The following is a 27,097-nucleotide window of genomic DNA, read 5'->3' on the forward strand; positions in this document are numbered from 1 at the left end:
CTAAACAATCTTCCAAAGGATCACCAGCTAAAGGACTTTTAAAGGAAACCTGCAAAGCCCACAGTCAGGAGGAAAAAATGTTATTATATTTATTCTACTGGGCTAGAGGGAGGTGGGATGTCACAGTGTGAGGTTCCAGGGATCTTGGTGCCCCGAAGCCGTAACACATGGTCCAGCCGTGTTCTCGTTGCTGCAACGGTTGAGACTACTCACAACTTGGGCTTACCCTTTGCTGAAAACCCCAAACATACTTTTCTGTTGCTAGATTTCATGTGGCTCCCTATTTTTTAGTAACAGTCATTTGCTGCTGCAAAATGTGAGCTATTTTCTTCACGAAATGCAAAATGTTTACCATTGAATGAAGGCAGCATTAAAAGTTGATGTGATTTGTTTCTCTCTCTGGTTTCGGGAGACAAACCATATGAGACTGTTAACTATAGGAAACTGAGGGTTGCTGGAGAGGAGGTAGGTGTGGGATGGGGTAACTGGGGGATGGGCATTAAGGAGGGCACGTGATGGAATGGAGCACTAGGTGTTATATACCACTGATGAATCACTGAACTTGACCTCTGAAACTACTACTACGCTGTATGTTAATTAATTGAATTTAAATAAAATAAAGTTTAAAAAAATATATTAAGAAGTTGATGTGATACATCATAGAAGATTTTGATTTCTACTGATCATATGCTATTGAAATGTGACTGTTGTATTTTATCTTTTAGGAACCGTGGAGTTTATTATGGACTCAAAGCACAATTTCTACTTCATGGAAATGAATACAAGGCTGCAAGTGGAACATCCTGTTACTGAGATGATCACAGGAACTGACTTGGTGGAGTGGCAGCTTAGGGTGGGAGTATTTTTTCTGTTAAAGATCAGTCTTGACAATAGCTTACCTGCTAGCCTCCTAAAAGAAGGTGTCACTTTGGACAAGGGTTCAATTCTTGGTGGTTGTCATGAGGACAGGAAAATGGGCAGTTAAAGATGATATTTCATTTGTTGCTGTGACATTATTGTCACTTTATGGACTCAGATTTCTAACCTGTCACTTACCATCATTTCTCTTCAGCATGGGGTAGCCTAAGGCAAGGGGCAAGTGAGATGCTGCCACTGAGGCTTTCTTGTGACCACATTATCTCAACACCAAAGCCTCATGCTCTACCTGAGGCCACATTATTCTGGGCTGGGCCATCATTTGATTTTAGAGTCAGGACAGATGCTAGCCCCAGTGAAATGAGCTAAGGAAGAGCTGGGAATGAAGAGCCAAGGTAATGGTCTAGACCAATAGAGTGAGCCACATGCAAGTGCTGACTTGCACACTGTTGTTGCCTGTGGTAGGATAAGTATAGCCCATTCAGAATAAGTGTTTAGAAATTTTTATAGCATTTTTGACATTGCTATGATACGTCTACTATATGTTACAAAAGTGTAAGTCTGTAATTGTTCCTTTTTTATAAATAGTTTGAGAAACGCTGGCCTGTGGAACTAGAGTTCCACAAAGCATATTCCTTCAAATAAGAATAATACCTTAGTCTGTTTTACTCTCGTTATTGAAAACAGTTGATTTTATAGCCTTTTTTAATATGAAAAAAATGTTTTAAGTACTATAAATACTTTTGATCTCTGTAGGATTCTTGGTTCTTTATATATTCTGAATCTAAATTTTTTGTGTGTGTGTTGTGATGCTAAAGTCTTAATTATTTTGCTAATTTTGTCTTTTCAGAATGTCAATGGACAGTAATATCATGTTCCTTTTGCTGGTTCCTTGGGGATGATTGGTGGTTTTAGTTGAGCCATAAGATTCTTTGGGGCCTCTATAGTCTTGGGAGCTAATGAAAGCCAGGCACATCAGGCTAGTAAGTGTTAGTAAGTGATGGGAAAATTGTAGCGGATTTAGAAAGTTCTAGAAAGAGTGCTTCTGTTTCCAGAATTAAAGGAAAGGGGGATATTTTTTTTTTCCTGAAGCAGTAATTGAGAGAGTCCAGAATTTTTTTTTTTAGATTTATTTATTTATTTTAAAGGTGGTGGGGGGGCAGAGGGAGAAGGAGAAAAAGTCAGATTCCGCACTGAGTGCAGAGCCTGACGTGGGGCTCAATCTCATGACCTGGAGATTTCAACTTGAGCCAAAACCAGAGTCAGACGTTTAACTGACTATGCCACCCCAGCGCCCCAGGAGTCCAGAATTTTGAAATCATGATGGATAAAAGGTTTCTAGGGAAGGGACAAGAAAGCTTTTGGGCATAAAGGGAACCAGTAGACTTTTATTTCTGCATCTCAAGAAATTGCAAGAGCTTTGAAGGCCCTTTAAAAAGAGAAGTAGGCTTTTCTTATCTCGGGGTTGGGGCTGGAATTCTTGAACTGATGGATACCATTGGACCTCATTTACAATGTTCAAGGCACTTTGGAGTCTTGCTTCCAGACAGCGGTAAAACAAGGGGCCTCACCATTTGGTGAGTTCAAGCTCCAGGATCAGCCTCTGGAGTCAAAGGCTCCCTAGAATGAGGCTGCAATGTTGTCAGCATCTAGGCTGCAGACTCAGGTGGGTAGCCATGTCCAGGGGAAGCTGGGGAGAAGATCCAAGGTCCAGGAGTTCCAAAGAGTCAATGTCTAAGCCTGAGAGAACTCACATGGCACAGATTTCCAAGGCTCCAGAGGCACGGGGCCTGTCCCTTCTGAGCCCAGATAGAAGCCAACCCGAGAGGAAAATAGGCAAAGATAAGCCAGGTTGAAATGGGGCTATATAGTCAGAAATAAGATCACATCATGAAATATGGACACATGGTCATTCTTGTTTATATCAAGACAAATAGGATTCTTTATTAAAACATTAAAAAGTACTTCATTATAAAGGGTAAGAATGAAATGACAATAGCTAACACTTGTGTAGTGCTTACTATATGCACTTTTCTCTGTAGCATCAAGAGTTTAAGAAACATGCCCAGAACAGAGGAAGTATAGAGACAGGATTTGAACCCAGGCAATAGGGCTGCAGTCTGTGGTTCAAAACACCATGTCATAAAGGCATTCAGTGTAGTTCATTTTCCGTTCATTCTTAACTGCTTGGTTCCTGATTTTTCTTATCTACAGATTTAGAGAGATGAAACCTTTGCCTCTGTTTCATGCTTACCTCCTTAGTTGCAAGTAGTGCTAAATTACTTAGTTTCTTCCCCTGTATCTTTTGCTTTCTCAGTTCTTTTCTCATCTTGGAGGACAATTTAAGGAGAGAGAAGAGAGAGAGAGAGAATGACAGCATGTCCTCCAATAGCCTTTTCCAAATTATACTAGTTGAAGAGAGAGAGTTGTTGTATTGGTACATAACAGTCAGTGTGATTGTAGTAGTGATAGACAATGATGGTCATCCTGCTTATAATCTGGTATCATGCAATATGGGTTAACACAACAAAATTGAAAAATCAGCATGTTCCCCTTTCTGTTTTGCTTTATCACTCACTTGGTGATGAAGATGACAAAAATGGGGGCACCTGGCTGGCTCAGTGGGTAAAGTGTATGACTCTTGATCTCAGGGTGGTGAGTTTGAGCCCCACATTGGGTGTAGAGATTACTTAAATAAATAAACTTAAAAAAAAAAAAAAGGTTAACAAAGATGACAAATGCCACCCTTTAGCCATAGCTGTGAGTGTAGTCCTAAACACCAACTAATAATTAGCTATAAAAAGAAGATTGGTTTGGTAACCGAGCACTGATGTTTTAAATGAAAATGGATTATCTTGCGAGTAAGAACTTTTAATTGTATTACATTGAAAAAACAGTGATTTTTATATTTATAATTTAGTCATCAGTTCACCTGCTTTTTCTACTTTAAAGACTCTAGAAATCCATTGTACTTAATACATTATTTCCAAGCTGCATCTGTTTTTTAACCTATTTTTGTTTTTGCCTCAAACTCGGGGAGGTGAGGAAAATAATAGTTTTTATTTGGCTTCGTTATAAAGCCCGAATGCACATTTTCCATGGAAAAAGGCAAGACCATCAACTTCCCAAGTCTCATAGGTGCTATAAGGGGGATTTTCACAGAAGCACATCTTTCACCAGATTGCAGCAGGAGAGAAGATTCCTTTGAGCCAGGAAGAAATAACTCTGCAGGGCCATTCCTTTGAAGCTAGAATATATGCAGAAGATCCTGACAATAACTTCATGCCCGGGGCTGGGCCATTAGTGCATCTCTCCACCCCTCAGGCAGACCTTTGCACTAGGATTGAAACTGGAGTGAGACAAGGTAAAGTGAACTCAATGAAAAGTCTCGGTCTTGTGGAATTTTTGGTGCCTTACTATTTCTGGACAGCATCTTTTCCCTGTGTCTTATGGAAATGTTTAGTATGTTTTAGAATAAAGGATTTAATTGGTTTCTCATTAATCTTTATTTTTCTTTCTGGAATAGTTATTTAAAAAAAATAGCTAGTATTTTTACACAGTATGCCCTTTGTTGAAATGTAGCAGTAGGGCGCCTGGGTGGCTCAGTCGTTAAGCGTCTGCCTTCGGCTCAGGTCATGATCCCAGGGTCCTGGGATCAAGTCCCACATCGGGCTCCCTGCTCGGCGGGAAGCCTGCTTCTCCCTCTCCCACTCCCCCTGCTTGTGTTCCTGCTCTCGCTATCTCTCTCTCTGTCAAATAAAAAATGAAATCTTTAAAAAAAAAAAAAAAAAGAAATGTAGCAGTACTTGTTCAAACCTAAATAACAAACATTTTGCGTATACTGTTTCATATTTCTACTCCTAGTTCTAAAAATGATTTAAGGCACTGATCCCCGCTATGCCCAATGCCCTCTGCCTTCAAGGGACTTGAAGTCTAGCTGGAGAATTAATACATAAACTCAGTGCAAGCGACACAACAATAAAAGAAAGAGAAAACAATAACAGCACAAGAGCTGTCATGGCGTGTGATTACCAGCAATGGTCATAACAGTTATTTAGCACATACTGTGTACTACATACACTGTTCCAGGTGACTTTTTTTATATGGGCTGAACTACCCTGTGAGTAGGTGTTGTTATCAATCCCATTTTCCAGATGAGGACACCAGGGCACAGCGAAGTTAGGTGACTTGCCCAAGGTCACCCTTGGAGCCAAGATTCAGACCCAGTCTCTCTGGCTCCAGAGTCCATGCTCTGAGCTCCTGCCACCTTGACTTTAGCTGCCAGAGAAGTTATCCGGGTGGTGAATGTTGAAAAGCAGTTCTCAGCATTAGAGGTTATGTTAGGCCAATACAGCCCGGACACATTTCGAAGAGGAAGTGTGGAGTGGATTTGAGTAGCAGATTGAACAGCACACAGAACAGTGAAGAAAGGAGAGCTTAACTCCAGGTGTGGTGGAGGAACTGTAAGAAAACATGTGGCCGGAGAAAAGGGGTCAGGATGGTGAATAGTTGGAGGTGTAGCTAGAGGTCCAGGTTGAAAGCAGATCACATAGTGTCTTGAAAGCCAAAATGAGGAGTCAGGACCTCTTGAGGGCAAAGTGGAAGAATTTTGAGAACTCTGGCTAAACCACAGCAAGATTTAGTAGTCAGTGCCTTTTTTTTAACTTAATAGCAGAACACTTTAGAGAGAAAAGAGAATACTCGCAATGGAAAAGAAAGAATCTGCAGGGCAAACAAAACTTGCAGTGTAATTTAATAAAGGTGCTTGAGGGATAACAGAGGTGTAATTCTGCGAAGGACTCCCAGATTCACATCTCGGCACTGGGAGCATCATCTACACCAAGAAGCTTCCCCAGCTCACCTCTTCTGCGTTCCCCAAGCCCCTTGTGTATTCCTCAAGCACTTTCCTTATTATACTGTTTTACAGTAACCTTTTACTCCTTGTCTAGTTTTCCCACTATATTGTAAGTTTCTTCCATGTTATATTTGCAGCACCTTGCTCAGGCCTGGGCCTAGAAGTGTTCAGTATGTGTTGGTGAGTGATCGGGTGGATAGGTGGGTGGATGATGGATAAGGGAGTGTAATCTAACCCCTTGATTTTATAGATGAAGACCCTGGGTCTTAAACCCCTGCAAGCCTCAGTTCCTCATGAATAACACAGTGGTAACGATATCTGTCATGCAAGAGCTCCTGAAGATTAAGTGTGAAATGAGCATAAAGCCCCAGCAGAATGTCTTGCATGTCATACTTTATCACTTTGAGTTTTGACTGTGGTTACTGGTTTTTCAATTTCAGGAGATGAGGTTTCAGTGCATTATGACCCCATGATTGCAAAGCTGGTTGTATGGGCTGCAGATCGCCAGGCGGCCTTGACGAAACTGAGGTACAGCCTTCGTCAGTACAATGTGAGTGCCCTGGGGCAATGTTGGGGACCCTGATGATCTGTGTATCTCCACAGCCAAGTATGTCCGTCATGATTGGTCAGCCTTTGTCCTTGTCGGCTTATTTCCACCAGTTACCCACATGTCAGGAACAAACTGATTTCACATTCCCATGGGTCAGAATAGAGTTTAATGACTTCTTGATTCAGCTAGAAAAGAAAAATTGCAGGGCTAAAACTGTTAATGTCAGTGTTATACTTCAGTGAAATCTGATATTAAATTCATATTCATCCTGTTAGATAAGGCCAGCTACACAAGTGTGGCCTACAGTCTGGTTTTATTTTCCCCTAAGGAAAATAATTATGTTCAGTTTACCCATTTGACAGAGTTTGTTGCTTTTTTGTAGCACATTGATTTCCTTGGTGCAGTAAGCCCCAAACCATACTGATGTAGCGTCATAGAAGGATTTATTTATTTATTTATTTATTTTTTTTAAAGATTTTATTTATTTATTCATGAGAGAGAGAGAGAGAGAGGCAGAGGGAGAAGCAGACTTCCCGCAGAGCGGGGAGCCTGATGTGGGACTCGATCCCAGGACTCCAGGACCATGACCTGAGCCGAAGGCAGACGCCCAACCATCTGAGCCACCCAGGCGCCCCATAGAAGGATTTATTAACCCGTGACATCCAAAGTGTTATATGTCATTAATTTGACCAAACTTCTCATCTCTGTGGCTCCAACCACACAGGGCTCCTTGCCATTCCTTAGACACACCCAGCATGGACCCATGTGTTCCTATTCTCTCTTCCAGAGTGTTTTTCCCCACATGATCGCAAGACTCCCTCCTCACCATCCTCAGCTCCTGCTCATTCAGAATCCTTCCCAGGCCTTCTCCATTTTTTTTTAAAAGATTTTATTTAATTTTTGAGAGAGAGAGAAGGCACACGCATGCACACATAAGTGGGGGGGGGAAGAGCAGAGGGAGAGAAAGAATCCCCAGCAGACTCGCGTTGAGCACAGCGCCCCAACGCAGGGCTCAATCCTACAACCCTGAGATCATGACCTGAGCTGAAACCAAGAATCAGACATTTAACCGACTGAGCCACCTAGGCGCCCATCCATTGTTTTTAAAGTGAAATATAGTTGATATATAATGTTATATTAGTTTTAGGTGTACAACAGAGTGAGTCAGTTCTGTACCTTACACAGGACTCACCACAATAAGTGTAGCTACCATCTGTTACCAAAGTTATTACAGTATTATTGACTATATTCCATATGCTGTAGTTTTCATCCCTGTGACTTACTTACAACTGGAAATGTGTACCTCTTGATCCCATTCATCTATTTAACTTATCCCCTCATCGCCTTCCCTGCTGGCAATCATCAGTTCTCTATTTATGAGTCTGTTTCTGTTGTGTGTTTGCTTTGTGTTTTAGATTGCACATGTAAGTGAAATCATGTGATATTTGTCTTTGTCTGACTTATTTCACTTAGTATAATAACCCTCTAGGTCCAGCCATGTTGTTACAAATGGCAAGATTTCATTCTTTATTATGGCTGAGTAGTATTCTGTTATGTGTATACACCACATCTTCTTTATCCTTCATCTATAGATGGACTGAGGTTGCTTCCATATCTTGACTATTGTAAATCATGTTGCAATAAACATAGGGGTGCATGTATCTTTTCTAATTCGTGTTTGCGTTTCATTTGGGCAAATAGCCAGCAATTGGAATTAGTGGATCATATGATATTTCTGTTTTTAATTTTGGGGGAACTTGCATACTATTTTCCACAGTGGCTGCACCCATTTACCTTCCTACCAATAGGGCACAAGGGTTCCCTTTTTTCCATGTTCTTACCAACAGTTGTTATTTGTGTCTTTTTGATACTAGCCATTCTGACCAGTATGAGGTGCTATCTCATTGTGGTTTTGATTTGCATTTCCCTGATGATGAGTGATCGTGAGCATCTTTTCATATGTCTGTTAGCCATTTGTATGTCTTTTTTGGAGGAAAAAAAATGTTCAGGTTTTCTGCCCACTTTTTAATTGGATTATTAGGTTTTTTGGTGTTGAGTTGTAGGAATTCTTTATATATTTTGGATATTAGCCCCTTATCAGGACATATAATTTGCAACTATCTTCTCCCATTCTTCTTCCATTACCTTTTCATTTTGTTGATGTGCAAAAACTGTGCAAAAGCTTTTTAGTTTGGTGTAGTCCCAGTAGTTTAATTTTACTTTTGTTTCCCTTGCCTGAGGAGACATATCCATAAATATGTTGCTAAAGCTGATATCCCAAGAGATTACTGCCTATGTTTTATTTTAGGAGTTTTATTGTTTTAGGTCTCACATTTAGGTCTGTAATCCATTTTGAGTTTATTTTTTGTGTATGGTGTGAGAAAGTGGTCCAGTTTCATTCTTTTGCATGTAGCTGTCCTGTTTTCCCAACACCAGTTATTGAAAAGATGGTCCTTTCCCACTGTATATTCTCGCCTCCTTTGTCATAGATTAATTGACCATGTAAGCATGGGTTTATTTCTGGGTTGTCATTTCTGTTCCATTGATCTTTGTGTCTATTTTTGTGCCAGTACCATAATGTTTTTATTACTACAGGTTTGTAGTGTAGCTTGAAACCAGGTCACCCCATTTAAAATAGGGCCCTTTGCTCTTCTGTATCCCCTTAACCAGCCTTATTTTTCTTCATATAGCCTGACATCATATTAGATATTTGTTTATATTGTCTGTTATCTGTCCCTAGAATGCAAGCTCTGTAAGGTTTCATTCCTCATTGTGTCCCCAGTACCTGGATCAGGACCTGGCACCTAACGGTGCTCAGTAAATGTCTATTAAATGAATGATTGGATGAATGACTGAATGAACCCAAGGCTCAGATAGCTGGTTTTACCCTTGATCCCATTTATTGGGTGTATGTGGGTTCATTTTATACCTTTTCATTTTTATATCGGTGTGTAAAGTTTGGATTTTAATGTCGGAAGGAAGTTCCTTTGAGGTTACATTTAATCCTATCTCCTCCTCAGTATAGCAATCCTAACCTCAGTTTGCAGTCTTCCTATTTTGTAGGAGTATTCTGAGTAGCAAGTCTTCAATATCTTGCAAATAAATCTCATTTTAAGTTTCTTAACATTTATCACTTTCCTAGCCTGAGTCAATTAAATGTATCCATGTGACCTACCCTAACATCATTTCCTATTTCCTCTTTATCATAAAGAGTAAAATGTAGTTTGCTACATTTTAAAAAATTTATCATAAAATACAGTTTTAAATGTTAAGTCCAGATAGATAGTGATGGTGAAGTGGGTTGTTTTGTTTTGTTTTTCCTATAAGTTGTCCTAATGCTGCCATGTGGTACCTTAATAGGTTTTTTATTTTCCTTGAGAGTTGTCCATTGTGGAAAATACTTCCTACAAAGAGCAGATGCAGATGCCATAGAAATGATTTTCTCTTTTTTTTTTTTTTAATTTTTTTTTAACATATAATGTATTATTTGTTTCAGGGGTAGAGATCTGTGATTCATCAGTCTTACACAATTCACAGCGCTCACCATAGCACATACCCTCCATCACCCAGCCACCCCATCCCTCCCACCCCCCTCCACTCCAGCAACCCTCAGTGTGTTTCCTGAAATTAAGTCTCTTATGGTTTGTCTCCCTCTCTGGTTTCATCTTGTTTCATTTTTCCCTCCCTTCCCCTATGATCCTCTGTCTTGTTTCTCAAATTCCTTATATCAGTGAGATCATATGATGCTTGTCTTTCTCTGATTGACTTATTTCGCTTAGCGTAATACCCTCTAGTTCCATCCATGTCTTTGCAAATGGCAAGATTTCAATTTTTTGATGGCTGCATAATATATATATATACACGCACACAATGGAATATATATTATATATTAATATATATATAATAAATTATATATATATATATATATATACACACACCACATCTTTATCCATTCATCTGTTGATGGACATCTAAGCTCTTTCAATAGTTTGGCTATTGTGGACATTGCTGCTATAAACATCAGGGTGCACCTACCCCTTCGGATCACTACATTTGTATCTTTGGGGTAAATGCCCAGTAGTGCAATTGCTGGGTCGTAGGATAGCTCTACTTTCAACTTTTTGAGGAACCTCCATACTGTTTTCCAGAGTGGCTGCACCAGCTTGCATTCCCACCAACAGTGTAGGAGGGTTCCCCTTTCTCCACGTCCTCGCCAACATCTGTCGAGAAATGATTTTCTGAATATGTTGATTTCCCCACTCACTGGGGACGTGGGCTTTATTCTCTTCCCAGATTGTCGGACTGCATACCAACATTGACTTCCTCCTCAGCCTGTCCGGCCATCCAGAGTTTGAGGCTGGGAACGTGCACACGGATTTCATCGCTCAACACCACAAGGAACTGTTTCCCAGTAGGAAGGCCACAGCCAAGGAGTTTTTATGCCAGGCAGCTCTGGGTCTCATCCTCAAGGAGAAAGCCATGTCTGATGTTTTCAACATTCAGTCCCAAGGTATGGAAAGCTTTTCTCTTTGCTCTGCTTGTTAAGAGTCTATGAATAAGCATTGGAGGTGCTTTTCTTTCTTTATGCCACTCTTGTGTCCCTTTTCTTCTCTTGGTGATTGACACCGTCCTCTGCTAATGTGGTTTTTAGTGTGAAGTAGAGTAGATTCACATATATGGATGTGCCCATAAACACTTTTTAACCCATTAAATAAAACTTAACTAATTGCCTAACAGTGTTGAGATGGGTCTTTTTTCAACCAAATGCTAGTTCTTCCTACACCCTGTGCTGACTCCTTCCAAAGCTTTTTTATTCGCCGCTCCTCAAGGGCCTACGTTGTTGTATTTTCTGTACCTGTGGCAACTTCCTTGGTCCTAGGGACTAAAGACAGAGCACTGGAGACTCTCAGATTCTCTTGGGTACCTGAGATTTATCGTTGCATTATTTCCTCCTTTCTTTTCCATTCTGTGATCAAATTTCTGATGAACTAGAGACCTAGGTACTTCCTCGAATCAGAGAATCTGAGCACAGGAAGGACCAAGGCAGAGATTCGTCCCGGTTGCCACACGCACACATCTCTGCTTCAGCACCCCCTCTAAGCTGTTGCTCAACCTCTTCTTAACACCTCAGGAAATTCGTAACGAGAACTCATTAGCCTGTTATGGTTTTAGTCAGTTCTTCCTTTAAAAGTTCTTCCCTCTAAATTGAGCAAAATCTGAGTTCTCCCAAACTTGCTCCAGAATATTTACTGCAGGCTAACTCTGACCTTTGGAGCAAACAGGGAAAAAAAAAAATTAATCCATTTATCTCTTCATTATTTTTAGGATTATTATAGTATAGGGTTTTATTATTAGGATCTTTAATTTCTAGATTCATTCAAGAAAGTTATATTGAAAGCTTAAAATATATAACTACAGCTTTAGGAGATGTGTGCTCTATTCTCATTTTGTCCTTTTACACTAAATGAAATGCATCTAAATATGCCTGCACGGTGTTCCAAAGTCTGAACGTACCATTGTTAGAATCGAGTATCCTCTTTTTTTAAAGATTTTGTTTATTTATTTGAAAGAGAGTGAGAGAGAGAGAGAGCACGGGGCCGGGGGGAGGGGCAGAGGGAGAGGGAGAAGCAGACTCCCCGCTGAGCAGGGAGCCTGACCCGGAGCTCCATCCCGGGTCTTTAGGATCATGACCTGAGCCAAAGGCAGACTCTCAATGGACTGAGCCACCCAGGCGCCCCAGAATCAAGTGTCCTCTTACTCCCTCCTTTTTACAATTTATAACGGGCGCACATAGGAGCTTCAGAAGAAATTGCTTCAGTTCAGCTATGCTGTAACTCCTGGATATCGTCCAACAGAGGATGAGCACACAAGCCTGTGGGCGGGACGAGTGACGCAGAAAGAGGCGAGGCGAGAGAAGAGTAGTGAGTGGTGGAGATTTTGGTGATCTGGAATGCATTTGCCCAAGAAGGGGAAGACCACTGTGCCGCTCATACCCCCGGAGGAAGAGTGTTGAGGCTGCAAACACTCTGATTTTTCAGAGAAGCTGGAATTTTTCACATGCCATTTCCTGAGATATAAATGAAAGTATTAATTTAAATTTAAAGCAATAGGGACAAAGAAGGCCCATTTGAGCTGCCGGCGTAGAGCGGGTGTTTTACGTTTTCTTTTGTAAGGTATGAAGTCAGGCCTGATGTTTGTAAATTTGTTGCTGAATTTTAATTTTTTAATTAAATTAAATTTTAACCTTTTTCTAGATCAGTACTCACCTTTTGCATTCAGCAGTGGAAGAAGACTGAATATCTCTTACACGAGAAACATAACTCTGAGGGATGGTAAAAACAGTAAGTGATGTTTTATTAAAAAGAGGAGTGTGCTTCATGGAAATATATCACATTCACCTGGAATAAAAGGATCCACCCTAGTCACGGATCAGTCAATTACATTTTTTAAGCTCCCATGCTTGCTTCGGCAGCATATATACTAAAATTGGAACGATACATTTTTTAAGCTCCCTAGCCTAACCATTGGTAGGAATAGTAGTATTGATTGGCTCGGGTGGTACAATTAGTGGTATTTTTGTTCTTTTTCCTCTCCCTATATTTTGTAAATATTTGAAAAATATGTCATTAAATATACCTAGCAAAATGACTAAAATGAAATATGCCAAGATGTTAGGTGACCATTGGGTAGTGGGATATGAGGTGATTTGTACCCCCCCCACACACACACACAACCCACTTCTTTGTACTTTCTTTCCCTTGCAGCTTATCTTCAGCAAGAATGTACTACTTTTAAATAAAAACAATATCCAAAACTATTCTGGGGAGGAGGATTACCCACCATTCAGGCAGTGTTTCAGGTCGAAGTGGGTTATTAAGGAGTCATGATTTATTAAGTGCCCAATCACATGTAAATTTTTGTCTTCACCAAAATAGGGGCACCTGGGTGGCTCAGTTGGTTAAAGGTCTGCCTTCAGCTCAGGTCATGATTCATGACCTTGGGCTCAAGCCCGGTGCCCACTGGGCTCCCTGCTCAACAGGGAGTCTGCTTCTCCCTCTCCCTCTGCCCCTCCCCACCACTCGTGCTCTCTCTCTGTCTCTCCCTCAAACAAATAAAATCTTTAAAAAAATTTATCTTCACTGTAATTGAATGAGGGGGAGTCCCTGCCATACCCATGTACAGCCGATGAAACCGAGGCAGAGAAGGTGAAGTAACTTACTGAAGATTAGTGACATTGACATCCAGCCTTTCTGACCTTGACTCCTGTGCCATTTTTACTTTTCCAGTGGAAAATGGATTTTTGGCTGCAAACTAATTTGGGTAGGTTGAGGGTGGGACTGATTTATTGTAACTGAAGCCAGGAGAGGCTGACATCAAAAATTTTAAATTTTTTATAAATTTGTGACTGGAACAATATACCAGAGGGATCAGAATCCCTTGATAGCAGTATCCCTTCTGCTGCAGGACACTTTGCATGGGAAACCAGATGTGTGCAGAGTCAGAGCTGGGGGTGCTGCATAATCTTGAACGTGAGGTGTCATTGAACTGTGGAAGTTCCATTATAAAAACGTGCCTACCAGGTAGAACAGAATCTTCCTGCTAGCTCATGGTAGTACCCTCCTCCCCAGAGTAAGATCTTTATCTAAACTCTGTGTAGACATCTGTTCAGTTTTTAGCAAATTCCTTTTTCACAGAAGTTGATTGGGTTACAGCTCTTGAAATATTTTTTCATTCTGAACCTGGATGGTCATTACCTTCAATGTATTGAGTACGTGGAAAAAAATGTTTGCAAACATCCCTTATAGAGTAGCATTCTGCAAATGGTTAACCTATCCATTTTATGCTAGTGTGGTTATTCATTTCATTCTTAAAAAACAGCCCCTCCAAAATCAGGGATTATCTTATTCTAGACCCCTATATACTGAATATAAGTCTCTGTAGGAGTAAAGTTTCAGTGGTCTCTTCAGCCTAAATTAAACAGAAAAATCACATGTGTGATTAAGAGTCAGATGAGCCAACTGTGTTATTTGGTATGGATCTTCACCAAGGCACTTAGCAGTATTTTGGACTATACTGCATTTCTTGGAAATTTTTAAAATTTTTAATTAAAAAATGAATACATTTTTGAAAACCAGCATGATTGCTGTTCACTACATTCTTTTGGTAGTCTTTTTCAACAATAACCCAGCTTTCAGAAATGTTCTGGTGGGTCTCTGATAAATGCTAATTAACAATAGCCATAATTGAATAAGTGAGTACACCAAACAGGAAGTCTTAAGGGCCCAGAAGCATTTGTGAATTTAAAGTAGAACCAACTCTTAATGAATGATCAAGTATTTTAAATATTTTTAAGGCTTGAAAAATTCCTACTTTGTTGCTAGTGGCCATGCTTCACAAAACCCTGCCCTACCCTCAATAATAAGAATAAGAATAATAGCTAAGATTTATTGAGTTGTTTTGTATATGTCAGATATTAAGTGCTTTCCATGATTATTTAATTACCGTTTTCAGAATAGGCCAATGAAATTGGTGTTATTATTAGTGTCAACTTCATAAATGGGGAACCAAAGCTTAGATTAATAATTTTCTTTTTTTTTTTTTTAAAGATTTTATTTATTTATTTGAGACAGAGAGAATGAGATACAGAGAGCATGAGAGGGAAGAGGGTCAGAGGGAGAAGCAGACTCCCTGCCGAGCAGGGAGCCCGATGTGGGACTCGATCCAGGGACTCCAGGATCATGACCTGAGCCGAAGGCAGTCGCTCAACCAACTGAGCCACCCAGGTGCCCAGATTAATAATTTTCTTAAAGTCATTCCAAAAGTAATTGGTGGAGCCAGAATTCGAACCCACACTCCAGGGTATATGCGCTTACCTAACACTGCACCATGCTACACTTACATACCTTATTAAATATATAAGAGGATGGGGTGCCTGGCTGGTTCAGTTGGTTGAGCATGCAACTTGATCTTGGGGTCATGAGTTCAAGCCCCACGTTGGGCATAGAGCTTACTTAAAATTAATTAATTTAAAAAATAGAGAAATAGGAGGATATTTAACATTCTCTTGTGGAGATCTAGAGATAACTAGGGGAGGGAGGAACAAGTTCAGTTACCCTGTAACATATGAAAGAATTTATTCCTTTAGTGCAATTGTAAATGGGATTGTTTTCTTTATTTCCCTTTCTGCTATTTCATTATTAGTGAATAGAAACACAACAGATTTTTGTGTATTGATTTTCATATCCTGCAACTTTGCTGAATTCATTTATTAGATCTAATAGTTTTTTTGTAGTCTTTAGGATTTTCTATGTATAGTATCATATTATCTCCAAATAATGGAAGTTTTACTTCTTTATCAATTGAATGTCTTTTATTTATTTGTTTTCTTGTCTGATTGCTCAGACTAGGACTTCCAGTACTATGTTGAATAAAAGTGGTGAGAGCGGCCATCCTTGTCTTGTTCCTGACCTTAGTGGGAAAGCTTTCAGCTTTTTATCATTGAGTATGATGTTAGCTGTGGGTTATCGATAGATGAATGGATAAAGAAGACGTGGCATATATACACAATGGAATATTACTCAGCCTTAGGAAAGAATGAAATCTTGCCATTTGTGACAACATAGATGGACCTAGACAATATTATGCTAAGTGAAATAAGCCAGAGAAAGACAAATATCATATGATTTCACTCATTGTGGAATCTAAAAAATGAAACAAGTGAATAAACAACAAAGAGAGAAACAGACTCATAGAAAACAACTAGTGGTTGCTGAAGGAGTTGGAGGCAGCAGATGAAATGGTGAAGGGGGTTAAGAGGTACAAACTTCCAGTTATAAAACAAGTCACATGAATGAAAAGTACAGCATAGGGAATATAGTCAATAATATAATACACTTATGGTAAGCATTTAAAAATGTATGTAATTGTTGAATTCACTGTGTTGTATACCTGAAACTAATTTAATATTATATGTCAACAATAATTCAAATTTTTAAGAAATTTTTTAAAAAAGAATTTATAGTTTTCCTGGAAATGTGTTTACTATGATTCTGTTGACTTTCATGTCAGCTGAATACTTCTCATATTTCATAAATCAAAAAAAAAACCCTAACTTGGTATAATTGGATGCATTTTCTCTTCAGAAGGGTTAAAAGATATTGGCAAGATATAGGTTAGAGAAGGTTCATTTACTAATATGTTCATTATAAAGTTTTCAAAAAAATAGATGTTCTGAGTAATGTGAAGAGGAAAAAAAGATGTCTTTGTCCCTACTTTCCTCTCTTAAGGAATTTACCATATAGCAAAGGAGAAGTGGGTATGTTGGGAAGATAGGTGATGTGGTGGTTAATAATGCAGACCCTGGGGGTACATGGGGGGTGCAGTCATTTTAGGTGTCTGCGATTCTTGATTTGGGCTGAGGCCCTGAGGCCCCTGAGGGTCATGGGATCTAGCTCCGCATTGGGCTCCACACTCAGTGTGGAGTCTACTTGGGACTCTCTCTCTACCTCTCCCTCTGCTCCTCCCCACTGTGCTCTCTCTGTCTGTCTCTGTCTCCCTCTCTAATATAAATAAATAAATCTTTAAAAAACTAAAATAAACTAAAAATAATGCAGACCCTGGAGTTAGGCTGTTATGGGTTTGATTCTGGTTCCTCTGTTGTGTGTGACCCTTAGGGAAGACATATACTCTCTCTAAGCATCAAGTGTCCTCAGCCATGAATGGGAATGATAGTGATAATTACTTCCTTGGGTTATTGTGGATGTTAAATGAGACGATACACAGAAAGCTCGTTGTGCAGCATATAGCAAGTAGTCCAGTGCACATTAGCTCTCATCATCATTATTATTAAACTACCCCCTTGCTGCTGTTGAAAGACAAAGTAGGTATATAGGTCATATGTTAATAAAAAAAGGTGGAAAAATAAAATTTTTTTTAAGTTGGTTGCAGAACAATATGTATAAGAATATACTATTTTTATAAAAAATATAAGTTTGTGCATCCTGAAAGGACACACATTAAAGAGTTTAACAGTAGTTACACTGGGCAGTGGAGAGGACTTTCCCTTTTTACTTTATGTACTTCAGTATTTGATTTTTGTGAACAGTTTTATTTTTGCACTTTTTTTTAAAACAGCTGATAAAGAGAAAAAATCATTCTATTATAAAGCTGGATGAGGAAGGAATCACAATGGTGTTTTATATGCAAATGTCTATCTAAACATTCAGAGGAGAGGAAATTCATTCCAGGTAGACAGGCTTTTCCCAGGGACCATGAATGGGTATGATGTGAACACAGGGAGAGGTTTCATTTGGTGGGGCTGGGGACTGACAACATAGTGAAGGAGGAGCATGAGCAAAGAAGCACAGTAGGGGGAAGACTGGAGGCACATATGGAGAACATTAATTTGCCCATTTTCCCATTTGGTTGTCATATAGGACTATGTAGAAGAATGGTGGGAAATAAGACTGAGAGTTTAGGGCCTTCAGTACCAGGTCCGATATTTTTAATATGGTGGAGACATGCTAGGAAGCGTCAGCTGGAAGGGCTGAGAAGGAAGCAGGAAGTCCCAAGAAGACCTCAGAGTTACCCAGGCTTGTGGCCCTCCGCCTGAATCAGGGTCGAGTGATGGGCATGAGAGGAAGAAATGAAGAGGACAGATAGGGAAGAATTTGGGAGCTTTGTAGTTGACTATCGCATGTGGAAAGCGAAGGAGAAGGTATGGATGACGGGTTTTCAACCTGCAGGACAAGGAAAATAGTAGTGCCAGTCATGGAGCTCCCAGGGCGGGAAAGAGTGCAGGCAGAGTGGGGAGATGATTTATTGGACCCACCATGTTCACTTTAAGGTGCCGATAGAGCATCCAGCTGGGCATGACTAATCAGTTCTGGAGAAGGAAGGTCAGGGCTGGAAATAGATTTGAGCTGGCAGCATCAAAATGGTAGTTGAAGTATCAGGAGTCTATGAAATGACTTTGGTCTGCATTCTCTACACCGCAAGACTTTTGATTTCCATCTCCTGGGAACGTCTTCTTTTTGCCCCCATCTGCTAGGAAAGTCTTTTTCTTTTTTTTTTTTTAAGAATTTATTTATTTATTTGACAGAGAGAGACACAGTCTGAGAGGGAACACAAGCAGGGGTAGTGGGAGAGGGAAAAGCGGGCTTCCTGCGGAGCAGGGAGCCCGATGTGGGACTCGATCCCAGGACCCCGGGATCATGACCTGAGCCGAAGGCAGACACTTAACGACTGAGCCACCCAGGCGCCCTGCTAGGAAAGTCTTTAACCAATTCTGTGTTCACATGATACTATGAAATATATTGTATATTCGTATGGTCTGTTACAGTTTACAAAGCACTTCCACATTTATTAAATCATTGTTACATTCTCATACCCATTTAATGGGTCAGAATGGACCAGGAAATCAGGACTCTGAGATTTGAAATGACCTAGTCAAGATCACAGAGGTGATCATGCGACATATGGCAGTTTTGGGTCTTAAACCAGAATTTCTCTCTCCCAATTCATTGCATTTCCTACTTTAACACTGCAACTTTTCTTGTTGAAGGAAAAATATCTAAAATATCCTACAAACATTCAAAGAGCTAAAACTCCATTTTAAAAAAAATTTTAATTCCAGTGTAGTTAACATACAGTGTTTATTAGTTTCAGGTGTACAATATAGTGATTCAGCAATTCTATACCTTACTCAGTGCTTATCAAGATAAGTGTACTCTTAATCCCCATCACCTGTTTTACCCATTCCTCCCCCCCCACCCCCCTGTAACCACCAGTTTATTCTCTATAGTTAAGGGACTGCTAAAACTCCATTTAAAAAAAAAAAAGAAAAAGAAAACTTTGAAATTCACCTTTTTTGGAACCTATAGATTCCAGACCTATAGATTTTTTTTTTTAATCTTTATTGTCAGGTAGTTAAAAGATGTTGATATCTTTTAGGTTGAAAGAGATCTGTAGAATGTCAGTTACTGAATAAATGAATGTCTTCTAATTTTTCTTCAACTTTCCCCCCTTTTCCATAAAGATGTAGACATAGCTGTAACATATAACCGTGATGGGTCGTATAGCATGCGGGTAAGTCTAACTGGTTTTGTTCTACAGTTTAAAGCTAAATCTGATCTCTCTCATACTGAGGAGGGTCTTTTTTTCACACTCTGGGTTCTCCTAAGCCGGTGACCAGTATGACTATAGTTAGGAGGATGTCATGTGCTTTTATTTCAGACCAATTTGGGGAAATTACCCCCTCTACAGTTCTGATTGTCTCCTCAATTTGTCTGTGGTTCCCTTAAGAATGAAAACTTGGTAAAAGAAAAAAAAATAGTAATAATAGCTTTGAATCAGACGCCTGACAAGTCTCTAAAGTATGTGCATGTATTTACATTGAAAGCAGCCATTCTCAAACTTTTTGGTCTCAAAATCCATGTACACCTTTAAAAATTATTAAGACTCCCCGAAGAGCTCTTGTTTGTGTTAATTACATGTATTAATATTTACCATTTAGGAAGTTAGACCGAGCATATTTTTATTTCTTACTGTTCTTTTTAATGTATATTTTAAAAATTATATGTAAAATTTACCATATTAAACATTTTGGAGTTAAAGACATTAAATATATTAACATTTGTTTTACAAGCATCACCACCACCCATCTCCTCTTTTCTCCTCTTGCAAAATTGACACTCTGTACCCATTAAACAATACACTCCACTTGCCCCTTTCCGCCTCCCCCGCTCCCAGCCTCTGGCAACCACCATCCTACTTTTCAGTGTCTATGAATTTGACCACTTTAAGTACCTCATATAAATGAAATCATTCAACATTTGCCCTTTGTGATTGGCTATTTCACTTAGCATGTCTGTAAGGTTCTTCTACGTTGTAGCATGTGTCCAAGATTCCTTCCTTTTTGAAGTGGAATGATATTCCATTGCCTCTATATACCACACTTTGTGTATTCATTCATCTCTTGATGGAGACTTGGGTTGCTTCCACCTTTTGCCTATTGTGGATAATGCCGCTATGTACATGGGGGACAAATACCTCTTTGAGACCCTGTTTTCAATCCTTTTGGGCATATACCCATAAATAGAATTGCTGGATCATATTTTTTATTTTTTGAGGAACTACCATACTGTTTTCCACAGTGGCTGCACCATTTTACGTTCCTACCATCAGTCACAAGGGTTCCCTTTTCTCTGCATCCTCACCCACATTGATTTTGTTTCTTTTTTCTTTTTTATAATAGCCATCCTAATGGGCATGAAGTGTTATCTCACTGTGGTTTTGATTTGCATTTCCATAATGAATAATGTTGTTGAGCATCTTTTCATATGCTAATTGGCCATTTGTATATCTTCTTTGGAGAAATGTCTATTCAAGTCCTTTGCCTCTTGTTTTTTTTAAATCAGGTTGGTTTTTTGTTGTTGTTGTTGTTGAGTTGTAGGATAAACTGAGAAAATTTAAAACCTAAGATTATACAAGCACATGTTCCATTAGCTGTCAGGGTAACATTATCACATGTCCTGCAATCTCTAGAAAATCCTACTGTATATTCATGAGAGAATGAGGGTAAAAAAAGGCAAGTAACATTAGTATTATTATGAAGTAGTTTGACTTTGTGGACCCTGAAAAGGGTCTTGGGGACCCCAAGGTCGTACTTTGAGAATCTCTGGTGAAAATGTTCATGATAGTCCTCAATTGAAAAGTCCATTACACTGGCAAAATGAAATGCTGAAAGGGATTAAAAAACAAAAACAACAATGTGAGAACTCAACCAAATTCATAAATAGGTACAAATTCAGAGAGCAGAATAAATCATTTTTAATATGAGCCAAGAAACTTTAAGTCCTACAAAAAGAATTGATTGAGGATATGCTGTGGATCTGCCATTGCCATGAGATACCATTTTGATTCACTGAGATTCAGAAAAACTGGAAAGTCTACCTATTTTAGTATAGGAGAGTTGTAATTCATATCAGTACCTCTGGTTTGGGGATCCCTTTCTTATTCCCTTGGTAAAGTCAACTATAGATTTGTTCTAATCTGCTCTTTGAACTATATTCACAAATTTAGAATGCGCTTGTGTAAACCTTTAAACAAAACTGTTCCCGATCTAACCTTTATGTCCTGAGAATTTCACAAACATTCAAACGGCTGTTTTAGTAGTTTACAGAGCCCAGTAAATGTCATATTTAACTTAGGATAGATGAGAACCGGTGTATAAATACTGCAATGTAACCTGGTTCACCTTAGCCTCTATAATATATTTGAAAAGAATAGCCACAGGACTTGGACAATGACCTCGTGGGAACTGAAATGAAAAATAGAGAAGATTTAAATGGATTTCCTGTGTGTAGAGGAATTTTTTTTCTTGAGTTTATATATGTGAGAAAATATTTTTTAAAACAGAAAGGTTTCATGTCCCTTTGTTAGCTTCCTTGAAAGATCAAGTGTGAAATCTGTTCTTTGGCATTCTCTCTTACAGTGAGAAAACTGTGGCCAGTCTCCAGCTAATTTATCTTCTTAAACTCAAAACTGAAACCCATAAATTTTATCTACATGTTGGGGAGATAAAAGATATACCATGTAATTGTGTGGTTGTGGCTTTTTTCTTTACTCACATTGGCATAGTAAAACCAAATTTGACTTCAGGTACTCAGAAATGAATACTAAGATGTAATAGAGTCAACTGAATTTTAATAATCTTGCTTAATTTGTATTTCTATTTCATGTTTTTATTGTTATTCTCAAGTGAACATTTATCTGTAGCATGGTGCTGTAGATAAGTTATCTGTTTTTTTAATTATCTTGTGCTGTTTCTATCTAGAGAACTTTGTTTATGAAACTTAGGGGAAAGTTCATACATGGCTTTTTAAAAAAATACTTCACCTGTTTCCTTTTGAAACTATTAATAGTAAAGAATTCTGATTTTATGAATTCTGTAGGGTTGTTTATTCATTTTTAAGGATCTAATTTTTCTGTTTTTATTTTCAGATTGAAGATAAAACTTTCCAAGTCCTTGGTGATCTTTGTACTGAGGGAGACTGCACTTACCTGAAATGTTCTGTTAATGGAGTTGTTAGTAAAACTAAGCTAATTATCCTGGAAAACACTATTTACTTATTTTCCATGGTAATGTCTCTTTTTTTATAATAACACTGTTGAAGTTTGGGAGAACATTGCTTGACCAGAGGCATCCCACTGAAACATTAGAAAGACCCTGCTTCCTTCCATCACTGCTGTGACCTTTCCTCTGTGTCCCCCACTCCACTCTGTTTCTTTGCCACATTCCTGCCTTCCCTAGTTCTTTTGTTCACACAGCTCCTCACTGATAGATACATACTCATTTTCTTCCTTTAATTCTGAAACACGTCCTTACACCCTTCTTGTCAGAGGGTATCTCGCTGCCCAGTGCGCAGTATTTTCTCAGGGATTTGGTGCCTGAATACTTTCCCAACCCCATCCTCCTGGCACTTGGAATTCTGGGGATTTGGGAGGAGGTGACCATTGAGGAAAGAGTCTGTGGAGCCAATATTCCTTGTGGGGAAGGTGGGCAGTAGGAAGGTAGTGGGGGTTAATGGTGGTGTCTTGGCAGTCAAAGGATGGTTGATGATTGAGGCAGGCGTGGCATAGATTTGGGTAGGGGCATGTCTCCTGACTCATTGCTCCCAGTTAGGAGCCTGCTGCCTGATGAGCCCGTAGTTTCTACATGGGCAGAAAAGAAAATGGATTATCAGATACACTGTGGCCTCTTCAGAGTCTTCTCACATTTGAGAACCATCTTACAAATCATACTCCTTTGTGATGAGATGCCTTTAGTTTTCCGGTAATTTACTTTATACAGAATCAAGGATGATCTCACTTGATCAGGCATTCCTTTCCATAGTTACTCTGGTAACAATATGGTGGTGGAGGCAGTATGGTGGAGTGGTGACGAGTAGGAGTTCTGGAATGTGAAATCCCGGCTCTACCTCAGCAGCTGTGTGAGCTAGGGCAAGTTAAACTCTCTGGCTTCAGTTTCCCCTTCTCTAAACAGGAAAAATAACAGTACCTGCCTACCTCGTAAGCTTGCTGTGATGATCAATGACACACACACACACACTCTCTCTTTATATATATACATATATATATATATATAACTGTTAAGAACAGTTCCTGGCTTAGACTAAGCCCTTGATAGTGGGGATGCTACTCAAAATGGCTTTCAGATGGTGGCTATCTGTTATCAACAGTTACATACATTAATTCCTTTAATCCCCTGTGAGGCATGATGCCATTACTCCTTTATAATGGGAAACCAAGACTGAGAGGGGGTTAGTAATTTGCTTAAGGTCACAAAGCTTGATTGGAACCCTGGTATTAAAGATGACTAATATTTAACAAATAGCTTGAAGACAGTCATTACCCTAGGTATATTAATAAAACTACAGTGATTTTGATCTTGATTTCATTTCCAGTTTGGTTTCTATTTATAGGAAGGAAGTACTCAGATTGGCATTCCAGTCCCCAAATACTTGTCTTCAATGAGCTCAGATGGAACTCAGGAAGGTACCATAGCTCCTATGACGGGTACCATTGAAAAGGTAATCATGTGAATGTATGTAGAAGGATGTTCAGTAAGGCCCAGTAAATGGCATATACATCATTTTTCCCTCTCCAAATCTTTCTCATTGGAAAGCATCCTATTCAAGAAAACAAGAGACTGGGCCACCTGGCTGGCTCAGTCGATAGAGCATGTGTCTTGGCGTTGTAAGTTCAAGCCCCATGTTGTGTGTAGAGATTACTTAAAAATAAAACCTTAAAAAAAGAAAGAAAACAAGAGACTGTATGACAGATTCCAGTTCTATGTTCAGTCTTCAATGAAAATACCCATTTACCTAATTTATGATACTGTTATTTTTGAAAGTGGGAATTCTTCTATCAAAGTACAAATAATCTAAATTTGTCGTTTTATGATTAAAATGGAACATTCACCAAGCATTATCCAAAAGGTCTGTTTTTTAATGTTAAACATAACAGCAAACAATTTATCGTGAAGTAACAGTTTTTCTAATGTACGTAATTGCATGTGTGTTAAAATGAAATTTGAAAGGCTGCTACTGGTGAAGAACAACGAGGTTTGGTGTTGAATGCTATATGTATTCAGAGTTATGATCCATACTGAAATAACTTCAAATGGTGGCGGATCAGTAGTAACCTTTTTATACACTTGAATATAGTAGAGTCCCTTTAATTGCATCTAAGTCATAAAAATTCAACACTATATTCTTGGTACCCAAAAAGAAGGAGAAGAAAATAACCATTTAAGTAGTGAAAGTGATTGCACCCACCACTCCCCTCTACAGATGTTTGCCCCAGAGGGAGTATGAACTCAGAGATTTGGATCACTCAGTCTCTGTTCCCGTGGACATTCCATAATGTGGGCATCCCTGCACATCTGTGGCAGAAGATGCACATTTTCCCCATAGCTGCCCTCTAGACCATGCATTTCATCAAGCACTATTATAGCATCACCCAGCATTGGGTGATTTGGGGGCTTTCAGAGGTGTTTCTCATTTTTCACACTTTGGGCTCTCCACGTTGACTTTAGAACCTAACTCCACTGTGTGATGTTTCCAAAAACTGCTTCATCACCATGTTAACCAGGAAGACAGCTGAGACATGAGATATATATGAGTTCATTTATACATGTAAAAAGGAAAATAAAGATTTTTTTTCCAGGGTTGCCAATAAGTTTAATTCTTTCACATGAAGATAGTCGTCTGTGCATTTACCACACAGGGGCCTCAAAACTTGGAGCACTATCCTAGACCACCTATAAAATCTAGAAAACAAGGTGTGACCCTCCCCCCTGCCTATGACATTTAAGTATGTTGGTTCTTCCTTGGTGGTGGTATGGCTTGTCTACATTCATGAAAACACAAAAGGATCTCAAGATATATAAGGCATATTCATCTGATTCAAGGAAAACTAGATGGTTTGGGGATGGAGGTGAGGAGCTAAGCAGTGTTTCCCACTGACAAGAGGCCCAGCAACACAGATTGACCTGTAGGTCTCTGATTTGCCTCAGTACACCTGTCTTTGGCAGATAAGACAACCACATAGATCCATACTTTCACTGTGTACATTCGTACTCCAACTCTGTGGACCACGAGGGACCTCTGTGTTTTTCAATATTAACCTGTCACTCTTAATTTCTAGATATTTGTGAAAGTTGGAGACAGAGTAAAAGCTGGAGATTCTCTAATGGTTATGCTTGCCATGAAAATGGAGGTAATGAAATCACAAGTTCACTTGCCAATTAAACTTTAGGAACTTTCAGACCTAATTTTTTTTTTTATAAGTTAATACCATTTTAAATATTAAGAGCCATGGGTTGATGGAAGCATTAACTGCAAGACATAAAACCAAACCACCCTTCTTTTAAATACATTTTCATTTTAATTTTGTGAAACTGCACCTGTCCATTCTGATACTGAAATTAAAGAAATTATCAATAGCTTAAATTCAGGCAGTTCCCCCCAGCTGATTGTTAAACTTGGTATTTTCTAAGGCCAAACTTGGGATGCCAAACATCAGTATCAAGGTGAAACCTCAGTCAAACTAGATGAGCTGTTGAGGTTTGTAGATGGTTGGAAATTGTAGGCCAGTAGTTCTTAGCCTGGCCACATATTACAATCCCCTGATGGGGAAGGCTTTTCAAAACTACTTCCCCAGACTGGCTGAATTGGGATCCCCTGGAGTGGGGCCCGAGGATCGGTAGTTTTTAACAGCTTCTCAAGTGAGACTGTGGTGAAGCTTGTTGTGAATTACCAATAGGCCAGAGCTTCCTGATCAGTGACCTTGAGTATGTTGCAGGTATGTAGAATAGTGACTCCTCACAACTCCAAAGCACACCATAAAAAGGTTATTTTTCGCTGGGTGCTGTGGTATAAAAAGGCTTGAGAAACATCAGAACAACTGGCTTTATTTTTCACTTTTCTTCTCTCTTGCCATGCTGCGTGCTCAGTCTTCATTGGTATTGCAGTCGTTGTCATGTCTTGTGTCCCTGCAGCACACCATAAAGGCCCCAAAGGATGGCACGATCAAGAAAGTGTTCTACAAAGAAGGTTCTCAGGCCAACAGACACGATCCTTTAATCGAGTTTGAGGAAGAGGAATCTGACAAAAGAAAAGCAGAGTAAACTCCATCAAAGAAATGCTCCATTAAGCAGTATCTTCAATATAGCATCTCTACAAAAAGAGAAAGTGCCTTCCTGCTTTTCTCGGAGTCCAATAAACAGCAGTTTCACTAAATGATTGTATGATTAGGCTAAAACACATTTTTATCTTTGAGAATCATGTACTTGGGTCACCAACACAATAAATTATCTCAAAATATTTCATACTAATAGATTGAATTTTACTTTTTTATTGGAAGCTAATATAGTTTGTTTCTGCCTCAAATTTTATACACTGTAGTGTCTTTTAGGAAGGCGGGTAGTGAAAAGGTTGTTTAAATTATTTCCCACTTACAATCATGATGAAAATAGACCTATTTCAGAGACAGAAGCAAATCTGAAAACATGATTGAGTTGAACGTAATTTTCCTGGGGCGCCTGGCTGGCTCAGTCAGTTAAGTGTCCGACTCTTGATTTCTGCTTTAGTCATGATCTCAGGATTGTGAGATCAAGCCTCCTGTCCAGCTCCACACTGGGTGTGGAGCCTACTTAAGATTCTCCTAGGGAGCCTGGGTGGCTCAGTCGGTTAAGTGTCCAACTCTTGATTTCAGCTCAGGTCATGATCCCAGGATCCTGGGATTGAGCCCTG

The 27,097-nt window shown here is 39.3% G+C and overlaps 1 protein-coding gene across 2 annotated transcripts in view; it reads left to right on the plus strand.

Moving 5' to 3' along the window:
* MCCC1 (methylcrotonyl-CoA carboxylase subunit 1) overlaps positions 1-26,679 on the plus strand; it is a 60,574-nt gene extending 33,895 nt beyond the window's left edge. For both annotated transcript variants that reach the window (XM_045903298.3, XM_064584801.1), the window contains 10 exons: positions 726-853; positions 4,057-4,240; positions 6,172-6,281; positions 10,575-10,791; positions 12,536-12,622; positions 19,318-19,367; positions 22,284-22,421; positions 23,765-23,872; positions 25,491-25,562; positions 26,344-26,679. In XM_045903298.3, coding sequence (XP_045759254.2) covers positions 726-853; positions 4,057-4,240; positions 6,172-6,281; positions 10,575-10,791; positions 12,536-12,622; positions 19,318-19,367; positions 22,284-22,421; positions 23,765-23,872; positions 25,491-25,562; positions 26,344-26,472 — 1,223 coding nt within the window. In that variant the 3' untranslated portion in view covers positions 26,473-26,679. The remainder of the gene's footprint in view (positions 1-725; positions 854-4,056; positions 4,241-6,171; positions 6,282-10,574; positions 10,792-12,535; positions 12,623-19,317; positions 19,368-22,283; positions 22,422-23,764; positions 23,873-25,490; positions 25,563-26,343) is intronic.
* Positions 26,680-27,097: the final 418 nt, after the last annotated feature.

Source organism: Mirounga angustirostris, unplaced genomic scaffold, assembly GCF_029215605.1.
Source record: "Mirounga angustirostris isolate CCGP_5_RB_7025 unplaced genomic scaffold, mMirAng1.0.hap1 SCAF_1, whole genome shotgun sequence".
Classification (NCBI taxonomy): Eukaryota; Metazoa; Chordata; class Mammalia; order Carnivora; family Phocidae; genus Mirounga; species Mirounga angustirostris.